At 60.2% G+C, this 13623-nt stretch overlaps 1 protein-coding gene and 1 long non-coding RNA gene across 14 annotated transcripts in view; one reads left to right on the forward strand and one right to left on the reverse strand.

Moving 5' to 3' along the window:
• CLEC20A (C-type lectin domain containing 20A) overlaps positions 1 to 13623 on the reverse strand; it is a 28350-nt gene that overhangs the window by 8809 nt on the left and 5918 nt on the right. For 4 of the 12 annotated variants that reach the window (XM_089336826.1, XM_089336830.1, XM_089336828.1 and 1 more), the window contains exons 2-5: positions 3220 to 3576; positions 2599 to 2667; positions 1273 to 1553; positions 420 to 687 (exon numbers count right to left, since the gene is read on the reverse strand). In XM_089336826.1, the coding sequence (XP_089192952.1) occupies positions 420 to 687; positions 1273 to 1553; positions 2599 to 2667; positions 3220 to 3576 (975 nt within the window). Of the gene's footprint in view, positions 1 to 419; positions 688 to 1272; positions 1554 to 2598; positions 2668 to 3219; positions 3577 to 7127; positions 7179 to 8290; positions 8370 to 10239; positions 10342 to 13623 lie in introns of those variants that run through there. The other 8 variants (XM_089336822.1, XM_089336823.1, XM_089336824.1 and 5 more) reach the window with 5 other exon arrangements.
• Positions 5528 to 10224, forward strand: LOC149125277 (uncharacterized). 2 transcript variants are annotated; one of them, XR_016236916.1, is made up of 3 exons: positions 5528 to 5703; positions 6021 to 6158; positions 9863 to 10224. It is a non-coding gene; the product is annotated as an uncharacterized LOC149125277 (long non-coding RNA). The 2 variants fall into 2 exon arrangements; XR_016236915.1 differs by having other exon boundaries at positions 5529 to 5746.

A 13623-nucleotide genomic window follows, 5' to 3' on the forward strand; every position in this document is an offset into this window, starting at 1 on the left:
TGGTCACCGCCACTCGCACAGGGAGCTGACACTAGAACAGCGGACCCACCGCTGACTGGTAGCTGCTACCTTACGATGATAGTGCTTCATTAGAGATGGGGGGAAAGAGGTTCAGAGAGGTCAGGGAACCTGCCTCCGGCCACACAGTAAGTAGCACAGCCAACGTCCCCACCCCTGCCTGGGAGACAGCTCTTAGCACACCCGCTCTCCCCCTCCCAGCCCCTTCTCCGTCCTCAGGGTTATACAGGGGGGACGGGAGGGCCAAGACTGTGGCCGTGGGATCGTCTGGAGAGTGACTGGGGACGCTACTGCCCGGCACACACTGCTGCTTGTTGTCTAGAGGTGGAAGCCAAGGAGGGAATTGGGTGTCGGAGCCCCCCGGGGTTCGATTCCTCGGCCCACAGCCACCCCGCGGGCACCTGTTGCATTGCTCTCCCGAGCTGCAGCCTGGCTCTGGGCTGTGGACACAGGCGGCGCAGTGGTTCCCTGGGCCACAGCTGGCTTCCCCGACCTGGGCGACGCCGCCACGCTCTCTTCCTGCCCCAGAGAGCCGCCCGGAGTCTCAGCACCACGGGACCAGCTGGATGCAGAGGACCCACCGGGCGCCGCCGTCCCAGAAGTAGCTGAAGCCTGGCCGGTGGAGCCGAGTGAGGGGCTCGCTGCTGATGGCCACCGAGTCACGCCGCCCTGGACAGTGAGTCAGAAGCAGAGCTCAGAGCTGAGGCCACAGGGGTCCCAGTCCCTTCACGGGGGACAGGGACACCCCCTCAGGCATAGGACTAGTAGACTAGACTACAGGCACAGGACTAGTGGGGACGCCAAGGCACCCATCTAGGGACCTGCCAGGCCCTGGGTCCTACCCCGGGAACCGAGGTCCCACCCGGGGCCTGGAGATTAAGAAAGTGCCCTGGGCAGTAGCTGGCGGGTCCTGGGCCCTTTGCTGAGAACTGGGGTCCCACCCGGATAAGCTGCACGATCTAGGGGTGTGCCCGGGACAGGGACCTGCCGGGTACCCAGCCCTACCCCAGGAACTGGGGTCCCACCCGGATAAGCTGTGCGATCTATGGGTGTGCCCTGGACAGAGACCTGCTGGGTACCAGGCCCTACCCCGGGAACTGGGGTCCCACCCGGATAAGCTGTGCGATCTAGGGGTGTGCCCTGGACAGAGACCTGCTGGGTACCAGGCCCTACCCCAGGAACTGGGGTCCCACCCAGGTCGGTGAGATGTAGGGGTGTGCCCTGGACAGGGACCTGCCAGGTACCCGGCCCTACCCCGGGAACTGGGGTCCCATCTGAGACAGTGAGATGTAGGGCTGTGCCCTGGGCAGTGGTTGGCGGGGTCCCGGGCACGCCCTCGGGAACGGACGAGGTACTCCCTGGGGATGCGGAGTCGGCAGGCAAGTCCGACGGGGTGACCCCTTGGGGCTGGGGAGCAGAAGAGCAGAGGTGCGGGGCGCCAAGGCAGAGCTCCGTGGGCCCAGGGCTCACTGGCGGCGGGAGCCTGGTGGTGGACGCCGGGTCGGGTGCGGCGCCCGTGAGGCTGGTGCTGAGCCCTAGGGCAGGAGAGAAGGTGTGTGTAGGGCCGCGGTTCCAGGCGGCTCTCCAGAATCGGCCGGGGCCGGGAGGTGCCCAGTGCCACCCACACCTCCCATCTCTCCAGCTGCAGGTGCCCAGCCCCGCCTCCGCTCTGCCCACACCTCCTCCTCACCTGCGAAGTGGACCTCCCACCCTCTTCTTGGTAACCACGGGGCTGGGACACCCTGCTCGGTGTCGGGGGTCCTGACTGACCGAGCCCCAGCTAGCACGGGGACTCCTAGCCCATGAGTGAAGGCAGCCCTGTTCCCACATGATCCGGTCCCCTGACTTCTCTGTGTCCTCACACAAGGCGCTAGTGGTGCTGCCCTGCAGGGGGCGCTGTGAGGAGCCCAGGGGAGTGTGCCCTGCCCAGCTGGCTTCAAACTCCCCTAGCAAACAGAACGAAGAGCTGTACAGCTGTTTCGGGGTGTGCAAACGCCGCAGGAACACCAGCACTGTCACTCCCGGCAGCTCAACCTCACCTTCTCCCACAGAGGAGCCCGCCTGTAGAAAGGGCTTTGCCTGGGGCTGACACTGCGGTGCAGTGGTTTAAGCTAGGCACTGCAGCACCAGCATCCCATGTGGGCGCCGGTTCGAGTCCCGGCTGCTCCACTTCTGATCCAACTCCCTGTGAATGTGCCTGGGAAAACAGCGGAAGATGGCCAAAGTGCTTGGGCCCCCGCACCCACGTGGGAGACCCAGAAGCAGCTCCTGGCCCCTGGCTTGGGCCTGGCCTCAGCTATCTGGGGAGTGAGCCAGTGGATGGGCGATCTCTCTTTCAGATAAATCGGCATTTGCTGCGCTTCCTTCTGAGGCCTTTCCGGTGGCGTTTCCACAGGACCCTCTCCACCACGTGCCCCTCCTGTCTCCCAGGCCCAGCCCCCGGCACCCTCTCCTGGGAGGCCCTGCTCTGCACAAGCAGCCCAAGTCCTGCCCAGCTGGCCGAGCCTTCTCCGGGCCCTTGTGGGGAGGTCCAGTGGGCACACCCGGGAGCCCCCGACCAGCCACAGCGGGCCAGCGTACCTGGACTCGTCCCGGACGTGGTCCCCGCGGCAACTCCTGGGGAGGGAGCCTGGGGTCCAATGGAGGTGTCTGCCGGGACGTGCCAAGAGTGAGCACGCGGGGCCGCCCGGAATGCCAGGACGCCCAGCACGGACCGCAGAAGCCACACCCAGCAGCTGTCAGTCACCGGGGCGGGTGCTTTCCCCCTCTCTGCCCTCACAACAGCTAAAGGGAGGAACAGTCGGTCTGATTGTGCCGACGAGGATCATGGGTCTCGTTGAATCCAAAGAACAGGCCAATGCACGCCAGTGGACGGAAGACCTCTCTGTCTCTCCCTCTCTCTCTAACTCTGCCTCTCAAATAAATAAAATCTTAAAAAAAAAAAAAAAAAAAACCCTGAAAATGGTCAGCTGTCTGATTCCAGGGCCCATGCACTTCATCGCTCCCCTGTCCGCTAATTCATCGCTAATGCCCCAGCCCGGTCTGTTCTTTAGAGATCCCCAGGAGCGACGGAATCCCGTCAGCCTCGGAGCCTCCATGTGCCCCTGCAGATCTAGCCCGACGTCTCCCCCTTCCCGGGAAGCCCCTTCCCCACGGCCTACCCTGGGCGGGCGGGGGCAGCAGGGCCCGGCGGGCACGCACCGTAGAAGCAGATGAAGGGCTGTGGTGAGGAGCAGTTCATGGCGGAAACGCGAGGGGCGTAGGAGAAGAAGGCGCGGAGCCCGGCGCACTGGCCCCCGCTCAGCATGGGCACCTCCATCCACCGGGGCATGCTGTCGTTCTGGCTTCCGGCCCAGCTCGTGGAGCTGCTGCTAGCGTTGTAGTAGAGGCCGATCCAGGCTTCCGTCTCACGAGTGATGGGCTTCAGGTCCTCGCCGTCGGCCACCGCCTGCAGGTTGGCCAGGTCCGTGTGGTACTGGCGGCAGTAGTGCCGGGCCGATGACCACGTCAGCACGTCTTCGAATCTCATGAAGGTCTGGCTACCGATCTTAATTATCACTGCGAGCAAAGAACACAGAGAGCACGCATTCAGGCCCTGGACGTCCGGGAGCCCAGCCCCTGCTGCCCGCTGCACAGAGCCCTTGTCCCCAGCCCCCGGGGGTAATTTTTGACGAAAACCACCCTGTACCAGGCTGGGAAGATAGATGCATCATCAGGGCAGCAGGAAGCCCAAAGCAAGAAGGAAGGCCAGGGTCAAGAGCACTTCTTGTGATGGCCCAAGTCCGCGGGCCCCTGCACCTGCCTGGGAAACCTGGAAGAAGCCCCTGGCTCTGGATTGGCCCAGATCCAGCCGCTGTGGCCATTTGGGGAGTGAACCAGCGGATGGAGGACCTCTGCGTGTCTTCCTCTGTCTCCCTGTCAGTCTTTCTCTCTCTCTCTCTGCCTCTCTGTAACTCTGCCTTTCAAATAAGTAAATAAAAATCTTAAAAAAAAAAAAAAGCCCTTCTGTGGCTATGTGGCCTTACAAGTCTCCATTTCTTTATCCAGTACAGGTTCCTGGGGCCGGGACACACGAAGCCACGTCTGTAACTGGCTTTGGCACACGGCACGCAGACAGCAAGCACTGAGTGGCGTGGCAGGCAGGATGTGGGGGGAGGCGTGGAGGGAGGTGGGGCAGCTCTGGCTCAGTGGCGCTGCCCTGTGGACTCTCAGGAGGCTCCAGGGCTGAGGCACGTGATGTCCCTAGGCTCACAGGGTCAGGGAGCCAGCGTCGGACTGACCTGGCAGACAGGAGGCACAGCGGCCCTGCCACCCCGGACAAGAGACCAGCCACTCACAGCCGCCACCTCCAGGCCCTGCTCACACTGCAAACTGGACTGAGCCAGGGCCCCCCAAACCTGCCCACTCTGCAGCACATAGGCCACGCACTCACTGGTGGCTCCACCCAAGGACGGCTGGGAAAGGCAGCCAGTGCCTGGGCTTGGCCCAGGGAGTCGGTTCCGGAGACCCGGTAAAGGAAACACTTGTGTTTGCAGGGCCGGAAGACACAACATCAGGTTCACACAGGGCTCCCTTCTCTGACCAGGCCTGTTCCCCTGAGCCCACCAAGATTTGCCTAAGGTTTTCCCTATCTAAACTGATACTTTGGTTATTTATTTATTTATTTAAAAGGGGGATGGTGCTGTGGATTCGTTCTGAGAGGGCCTGCAGACTCCCGGGGTCTGTGTGGTGACTCCGCGCCTCTTGCCCCCACCACGCTCCTCCTCTCAGAACGAATCCACAGCAACAGGGGGAGACCGATTTTCCATCTCTTCAAATGCCTGCAACGACTAAGACTGGGCCATGCTGAGCCCAGGAGCCCACAACTCCCTCTGAGTGTCCCACGTGGGTGGCAGGGCCCTAGCACTTGAGCCATCTGCTACTGCTCCCCAGGTGTGCAGAGCAGGAAGCTGAACCCCAGGCAGAGTAGCGGGGACTCAACCAGGCCCCACACAGACATCCCAAGAGGTGGCTTAACCACTGTGCCCCGTGTCTGCCCCCTACACTGAGTTCCCTGTTACTAAGCACCCAGGATGTGCCAGCCATGGGCCATGCAGGGTGCCCACCATCCCCTTACCTCCTCACCACAACCCTGACAAACAGATGCTGTTAACTGCGTTCCCAGGTGAGGAAAAATGAGATAGAGGCAGAGAGTGGGCAGCGAGATGAGACATGCACACACACAGACCTGCCTGGGAGCCGGTGGGCAGCGAGAGGAGACGCACACACAGACCTGCCTGGGAGCCGGTGGGCAGCGAGAGGAGACGCACACACAGACCTCCCTGGGAGCCGGTGGGCAGCGAGAGGAGACGCACACACAGACCTCCCTGGGAGCCGGTGGGCAGCGAGAGGAGACGCACACACAGATCTCCCTGGGAGCCGGTGGGCAGCGAGAGGAGACGCACACAGATCTCCCTGGGAGCCGGTGGGCAGCGAGAGGAGACGCACACACAGATCTCCCTGGGAGCCGGTGGGCAGCGAGAGGAGACGCACACACAGATCTCCCTGGGAGCCGGTGGGCAGCGAGAGGAGACGCACACAGATCTCCCTGGGAGCCGGTGGGCAGCGAGAGGAGACGCACACAGATCTCCCTGGGAGCCGGTGGGCAGCGAGAGGAGACGCACACACAGACCTGCCTGGGAGCCGGTGGGCAGCGAGAGGAGACGCACACAGATCTCCCTGGGAGCCGGTGGGCAGCGAGAGGAGACGCACACACAGACCTGCCTGGGAGCCAGTGGGTAGCGAGAGGAGACGCACACACAGATCTCCCTGGGAGCCGGTGGGCAGTGAGAGGAGACGCACACAGATCTCTCTGGGAGCCGGTGGGCAGTGAGAGGAGATGCACACAGATCTCCCTGGGAGCCAGCACCATGCTCACTGTGCGCGTGCAGGGAAGCACAGTTTCCCTTGCCATAGAATTCCTCCTTATCCAACACAAAGACTTTTTTTTTTTCAACTACCAGACTGCAACATCCACAAGGAGTAATCTGAGAGGAAAACGCCCTCTCCAGATGACGGGCAGGCAGCTGCACCATGAGAGGCACTGCGGTACCACCCACCCCACGAAGGTCCAGCTGGGACGCAGCCAGACGGAGCCCTGGGTGAGTCAGAAGGTGTGGAACCTATCCCGGGCTCTCAGCCTGCGGCCAGCCAAGCAGGGTCCCGAGTATAGTGATCCTGATGCTTGGTCTGAGGAGCGGAGTCCAAGGCAAAACAGCACAACTCACAGAAAGAGAAGGCAGAGTGGGTGTAGGGGCTCAGGAGGGGTGGTGAGGCCGAGAGAGGGCTCCCACGGCAGCCAGTAAAACAGATCCACCCGAGCAAGGACCTGAATCTCTGTTGCTGGGACCAGCAGCAAGCTTGTTTTAAGGCTTATTTATTTGAAAGGCAGGAAGAAAAGGGGGGGGGAGGGAGGGGGAGAGGGGGAGAGGGAAGGAGGAAGGGAGGGAGGGGGAGAGGGAGGGAGGGGGAGAGGAAGACAGGGCAAGAGAGCAGGAGAGAGCGAGCGCTCACATCTGCTGGTTCACTCCCCAAATGTCCACAACAGCCAGGGCTGGGCCCGGCCAGGGCCGGGAGACTGAGAACTCCACCCAGGTCTCCCACGGGGGTGGCAGGGCCCCAAGGACTTGAGCCGGCACTGCTGCCTCCCAGGGTCTGCGTCAGCAGGAAGCTGGAATTGGAAAGGGCCTTTTTGCTCGTCTCCGCCCTAGGTCTAGGCCATTTGGAAGCAGACAAAAGGTTTTAAGCAGTTTTCTTCATTTTGCTCACACATCCGGAGGGCTCAATACGAAGCGAGGAGGAGGGAAGAAGGAAATTTCTGCTAAGGACCCAGCCCAGCGCCATGATCTGGCCGTCACCCCTGCCTCCCCTCACTCTGCCCCTCGTGGGGGGCCCCAGCAGAGGCGGCTGGCGCTGTCCAGGGCTGGGGAGGCGAAGAGGAACAAGGGGAGTGCTCCCCGCCGCAGGGCAGCAGCCTCAAGCCAGAGGTCCACGCAGGGCAAAGGAAGGAGCCCCGGGGCCCAGGCGGGGGAATGCGCACCCTGGGGGGGGGCGGAGCCGGGGCTGCTCACTTCTCTCAGCTCCTCTTGGTAAGCTGCCCATCGAGGAACCTCGGAGGAGCCCTGCGCCAGAGAAGGGAACAGGAAACCAATGACTTCCTTACCGCATGCGATTCCGGTCAGCATTTGCTACTCTAGTCTGTGTCATTTTTAAGTGACTGGCTGTGGCCCCCTGAAGTGACGTGAGGACGCGGTGGGTCACCAGGGCAGTGCGGAAAAGCCTGCACCTGTCGCCAACACCATACTTCCGGCGCGCCCTGCTGTGCCTGCAGAACACATACGTTGACCTTCGACCCCAGCCGCCAGCACACGGGTTCCCCTCTTTCTCTCACTCCGGTCATCCAACCACACAGCAAATCCTGCCCACCCAGCCCTGAATGCCCATGCACTTCCTCCTCCATCTGTGCCCGTGCTGTGCTGGCCAAGGTGCCACCTTGTCACTTGTCTGGTGTGCCACCCACGGCGGCCTGGGCAATTTTCTGGGACATTCGCCTCCTCACCTTCTCCTTCTGTGTCAGGCCACAAGGCTTGGCTGTGGCCCCAGGCAGCTGTGGAAGGAAGCGGCTCCCCAGGACGTCTCTGTCACAAGTGCTGGCACCCCACAGACAGCAGGCAAAGGTCCCTGCACAGGCCTGTCCGCTGGGGCCGCATCTCTGCTGTTCCTTCCTTGGCGATGCTCCCCCCCCCGCCCCCAAAGCCCCTTGCCTGGGCCGTCCTTGGGCACACCCCAATGGCTGCCTGCGTTGCACGCCTCGCGTCATTTCCGTAGCTGCTCTGCTGCTTATCTTCCCCCCGAGGGTCTTTAAACTCGAAACTTGGTGAGGTCCGGGACCAGTTCTGACTGGTACCTACCTGGCAGCAAATCAGTCTTGGTGAGTCAGTTGCACCATGAAGATAGATGACAGAAGTGTGAACCCTAGGACCTGACCCTGGGCCGTGAACTTGAGGGAGGGGAGGGAGAAGCAGGGAGGGCCCTGGCGGAGGAGTCCAGCCAGAGACTGGGAGAGGTGCCTGCCCCGGCATCGCTGGGCGGTGTTTGATAAATGGCCACTTCCTCCCTCCCGGCCTCCTGTCCAAGCCTGGAATCGGGAAGCCTGGGAGGGAAACGGCCCTCCCCCAGCCCTGAGCCCTGGGAGGCATGCAGTCCTGGTCCTGCCCCCAGGCCGGGGCCTTACCTGCCAGGCAAAGAGTGAGCAACCCCCGGGGCAGCATGGCTACAGCACAGGACAAGCCCCAGACCCAGCTCTGGTGGAGGCCGCACCTGGTCTGCTCAGTTCTTGCTTACTCTCTCCTCCCTCTGCTTTGCTACCCAAATGATGGCGTTGACTAAGCCAATGTCACTCAGGTTGGCTGCCTGCCAGCCACTGGGCGAGGGACTGGGGCTAAAGCCTGGGCGAGACCCCTGCTCTTGTTCAACTTAGGGAGACAGCAGCATGGGCCAGGGCACTCATGAGCAGAGGGGCCTTGGGGCTGGCCCGGGGGGAGGTAGGGTGGCAAAGAACAGGGCCCGGGGTCCCCTGAGCTCTTGGGGGGCCAGAGGAGCAAGCGCCAGGATGGAAAGAAAAGAGAAGGGGTCTGAGAGGCAGGCTGTGCTAGACCACCCTCCCTCACACCCGCAATCAGCCACCACCACCCCCAATCTGTCATTATCCATGGTGCAGGCTGCAGGGAGGGGATCGGAGAGCTGTGGCTGCCACAAGCAACGTGACTAGCTTGCGACTGCGTGGTTAGGAGGCAGCAGGACAGCAACTCGGGAGGTGACAGCCCTGAGCAGGAGGGCTTCAGCCGTGTCAGCGGCTCCCTGATGAAGCGCACGGCACTTGCTCTGGGCACCCAAACCTCGCTCACCCGTGCTGGCTGTGTCTCTCCCAGCCTCCTGTGTACACATTCCCTGGAGGCCAAGCTTTGGGAAAGAAACAAAGCCTCCAAGTCTCTGGCTCTCTCTGCCTTCCACCCCTCACCCCTTTCCTTTAGGGAAGGGCACACAGCCCTTCTGAATGAATGGGCAAAAGGGAAAGAGGGCAAAGACGTTCCACAGCAAGGGCCTGCCCAAACGGGTCTCGGGCAGCGAGGGCTCCGGTGGTTTCGGCCTGTGCCAAGGCCTCTCAGGACCACTCTCTGGGGACAGAGAGAACCGGCCAGTCCCGACCCAGAAAGCCAGGGATAGGCAGGCAGCCTGTGAGCGCCCATGAGCAGGGGCTGTGCCCAATGCCCAAAGCAAAGCCTTCCGGTGAATGGCAGGCGCTACGGCTCTTAGGAGCAGCATCTGCTGTTAGGATTCTCGTTGGATGCCTGCTCCTGCCTGGTACCCTGTCTGGTGCAGAGACCTTGAGATGCCTGGAGCAACACAGAGGGATGACGACGGGGACTCGGGGGGACATCGGTGCCTCCCCAGGACATGGCTTGCGTGCGTAGTTGCACCAGGAACTGCAGAGTGAGGAAGCAGCCAGCTCCCCAAGCCACCCAGGCACAAACTCTTGCTTTGCATGAGCTGCAGGAAGCGAGCATAAGGAGACCTCCTGTCGTATCTTTCTCCAATTTGCCGAGGTGGGAAGGCCATTTCCACTCAGCCGCCCTCCCTAGCGAGCACACAGCGTTTCCCTTCCCACCATCTCCACCTTGGCTCCCAGCCCTGCACGGACGCTGCACCTGCTCTGTGACTTCAGCAAGCTCTCAGCTTCCCGGGGAACAGACCAGGGGGTTTCTGCAGAGGGAGCTGCTAACAGCACTCTGGGCCTTTGTTGCAGATGCGCCTCGTAGCCGCAAACCCCAGCCACGCCCCTGAGCAGGCGCAATGCGAGCAGTCCCGTGGCCAGCTGGAGCTGTCACTGAATCATGATTTTATGAGGATACAATGAAATCATCTTTGTCATCAATACGAGGCACTCCACGCAGTCCAGAATGCAACGGATATTCAGCTCTTGATCTCTAGATCAAGGTCAATGTTTCAGGTCTGTGCACAATAAAATGCACCTACTTAAGTGTACAGTTTGATTTGTTTTGCAAAACGTGCACTCTGATGTACCAGCCACAGTCAGGTTACAGAAGTTTACCAGCTCCCACAAAGTTCCCTCCTTCCTGCCTTGTCAATCCCCCCCCACCCCGCCCTCAGGCAAGCTCTCACCTGCTCTCCGCCACTGTAGATTTGCTTCCTAAGCTTTCATTTGGATGGAATTTCACTCAGTAAATGCCCCATGTTGTTCCATGAATCAGGAGTTCTGTTTTCCTGCCAAGTATACTCCATTGTAAAAAAAAAAAAAAATACCCTACAATTTGTTTCTGCATTTGCTTGCTGGTGAACTTGGCATCATTTCCAGCTGCAGGCTGTTATGAGTAAAGTCGCTACGACATTCACGAAGAAGCCTTTGTGTGGACACATGCTTTTATTTCTTAGGGGTAAATGCCTACGATAGCGATCGCTGTGTCACATGACAAGGTAACTACACAGGAACCTCAAAAATGTGTGGAAAATTGGATTGTAAAAATAGATTCGAGAGAGCATTTGCCCCAGGCTTCAAGACGGGGGTCCCGCATCCTAGTACCTGGGTTTCAGGCCAACCGCCGGCTCCAGCTTCAGCCGACACGGACCCTGGGAGGCGGCTCTGATGGCTCAGGTAACTCATGGGGGAGGCCTGGGCTGAGGTCCCAGCTCCTGGACTTGGCCTTGGCGCAGCCCCAGACACTGAGGGCATCTAGGGAGTGAATCAGTGAACAGGAGCTAGCTATTGCTCTGTCTCTTAAATATATATATATATATATATAAAGATAAGTTGATTTTTGGTGCAAAAAAAAATTGAAATCCAGGCAGCTTTTCTGTGAATTTTTTTAAGAAATGGCTGCCATCTGCTCTCCCAGGTTCTCTAGCTGCAGCCTGTGAATGAGATAAAAGGCAGAACCCCCCCCCCAAAAAAAAAAAAAAGCCAGGCAAAAGCTTGGTCACACGTGTGCCCCGCATACATGTGGGCACACTCAGCACGGAGTGAGCCGGGGTGACTGGAACTCGGGCCATCAGCACGTGTGGACCAAGGAACATCTCAGAGCAGTGACAGAGGGAAAGCACTCGCGCTTCAAAGGGTGGCCCGTGGGAGGGCAGGTCTGCGGGCACGGAGGCGGCGCAGGGCCAGGGAGCTGCGTTTGCCGTGCCGACAGGCCCCTGGAGCTGTCCCCAGGGACTCAGGCCTGGCCACCTGGAGAAGAGGAGCCGCCTCTCTGAGTACGTGGGGTCTGTGGCGAGCAGGGAGGGCAGGGTGCTCTCCTCGCATTGCCCTTGTCAGGGTTCAGCTCAGAGTCAGCTTCAGCCATCCCCGGGATGTGGGGGTGGTCTCTCGCTGCCCCTCACTGCAGCTCTCTTCCACGCCTACCAACAGTGGGCGACAGCTCTGCTAGCCACAGCCTCGGCCATCAACTTCACCGGACTCTGAGCACCCACTGTGCCAGGTGCTCAGACAAACTCCCTGTTTTCAGGGTTGTGCCCACACATGTACACGACAAAGGAAGAGCCTGGGTCTCTCCTTGGGGCCTTCCGATCCAGCTCCCCGCTAATGCGCCTGGGAAAGCAGCGGAGGATGGCCCAAGTACCTGGGCCCCTGCACCCGCGTGGGAGACCTGAATGGAGTTCTGGGCTCCCGGCTTCAGCCTGGCCCAGCCATGGCTGTTGCGGGCATTTCGAGTAAACTAGTGGATGGAAGATCTGTCTCTCCATCTCTCTCTGACTCTGCCTGTAAAACAGATAAATTAATCTTTCAATAAAAGACAATGGGGGGAGCTCCAATTGTGCTTCTGTCTATTAAATCTCCGTCCTGACTCCAACTCCCACCCCCACCCATTCCTGGGGGAGGGGTGGCGGAGGAGGGACCAGGCTGCTTCCTGCCCAGGGCTCTGACCTGCAAACCGGGCCCCTGGGGCGCCACAGTTTGCAAGGAGCATGTGCCCCGCCCTGAGCACCCTCAGCCTCACTGACTTCTCAGACACAAAATTCAGAAGCCCTTGCTGACTGGAAGAATAAGCTCAGAGAGACGCAGACGCCTGCTAAGGCCACGTAGCTGGTACGGAGGGGCGTCCAGCGTCCAGCTCCCTGCGTACTGAGATCTGAGATCTGAGGGAGACTCGTACAAAACTCGGGGGTCGCCGCCCTCATGAATATCCCGTCACTTCCCAAGGCAGGAAGGCGCGGGGGCTCTGGGACTGCATGGCGCTGCCTGCAGGCTCCGATGGGTGCAACACGAGTCTCGCACAGGGGACACCTGGTTCCGTGCTCTGAGAGCCGAGCAGACTCGAGGCCCAGGTGCCGCACAGCCACAAGGTCAGGTGCAAGTGCGCTTAGCCAGATGGAGCACACAGAGATGGCCGATGGTATGAACACACCTGCTGAGACAAGTGTGTCACCTGCCCGCCTCGTGGCCAGCACGAGGGGGTGGTCCTGCTAGAAAAGGAAGGGGGTGTGAGTGGGGGCCCAGGCAGGGTTGGCATGGGCAAGCCTGCCGGTCAGTGTGTAGCCCGGCTCCTGCACCACGTTGAGGGAGGAAGCTGGGTGCAGAGGAGCTCACGAGACCAGGAATAAAGCCCAAAGGAACGCGGCAGAGACCAGGATCCACGAACAGGGCTGTGCCCCTTGCTGGGCTCCCCTAGCACCCTGGGTCCACCTCCAGCACTGCACTTGCTGTTTCGTGATAGCACTGTCAGTCCCACTAGGGTGAGCACCTGGGGACAGGGTCACACTCTGATTATTCAGATGCCCTGGGTGCCCGGACACACAGTGCTTGATACACAGTAAATGCTCAGTCAATGAGCACTGAGCAAATGGGCCTGACACGAGTCACCTGCCTGCTAAGCAAGAGCTCTTTGCTAAGAACCAGCTTCTGGGGCCAGCGTTTTGGTGCAGCAAGTTCAAGTCACCGTGCATGACACCGGCATCCCATATCAGAGAACTGGCTCAAGTCCCAGTACTCTTCTTCCTATCCAGCTCCCTGCTAATGTGCCTGGGAAGACAGCAGGTGATGGCCCAAGTGCTTGCCACCCACTTGGGAGACCAGATCAAGTTCCCCACGTTGGCTTAGCCCAGCCCCAGCCATCGCATCCATTTAGGGAGTCCATTTGTAAGATCTCTCTCTCTCCTCTCTCTCTCTTTCTCTCTTCTATCTCTTCTCCTTTCTTTCTCTCTTCTTTCTCTCTCTTCCCCTCCCTTCTTCCCTCTCCCTCCCTCTCTCTCTCTCTCCCTCCCTTTCTCTATAACAGCCTTTTAAGTAAATAAATAAATCTTAAAACAACAACAACAAAAACCCAGCCTGGCGGGAGCATGGGCCCACCAGGGAGGTCTGTGTCTGAGAACCAGGCAGGCCCTGGACTCATGGTTCTCTGGATGGGTTTGTAATTGTCATTTTTAAAGAAAAAAAAATTACTTACTGGAGTCGGCATTGTGGCCACCCACTTGGGAGACCTGGAAGAACCTCCAGGTCCTAGCTCTGGCCTGGCCCACCCTGGCCCTTGTGGCCATCTGGGGGAGCTATAA

The sequence above is a fragment of the Oryctolagus cuniculus genome, chromosome 7 (assembly GCF_051225735.1).
Source record: "Oryctolagus cuniculus isolate XC-2025 breed Fujian yellow rabbit chromosome 7, ASM5122573v1, whole genome shotgun sequence".
NCBI classification, from domain to species: domain Eukaryota; kingdom Metazoa; phylum Chordata; class Mammalia; order Lagomorpha; family Leporidae; genus Oryctolagus; species Oryctolagus cuniculus.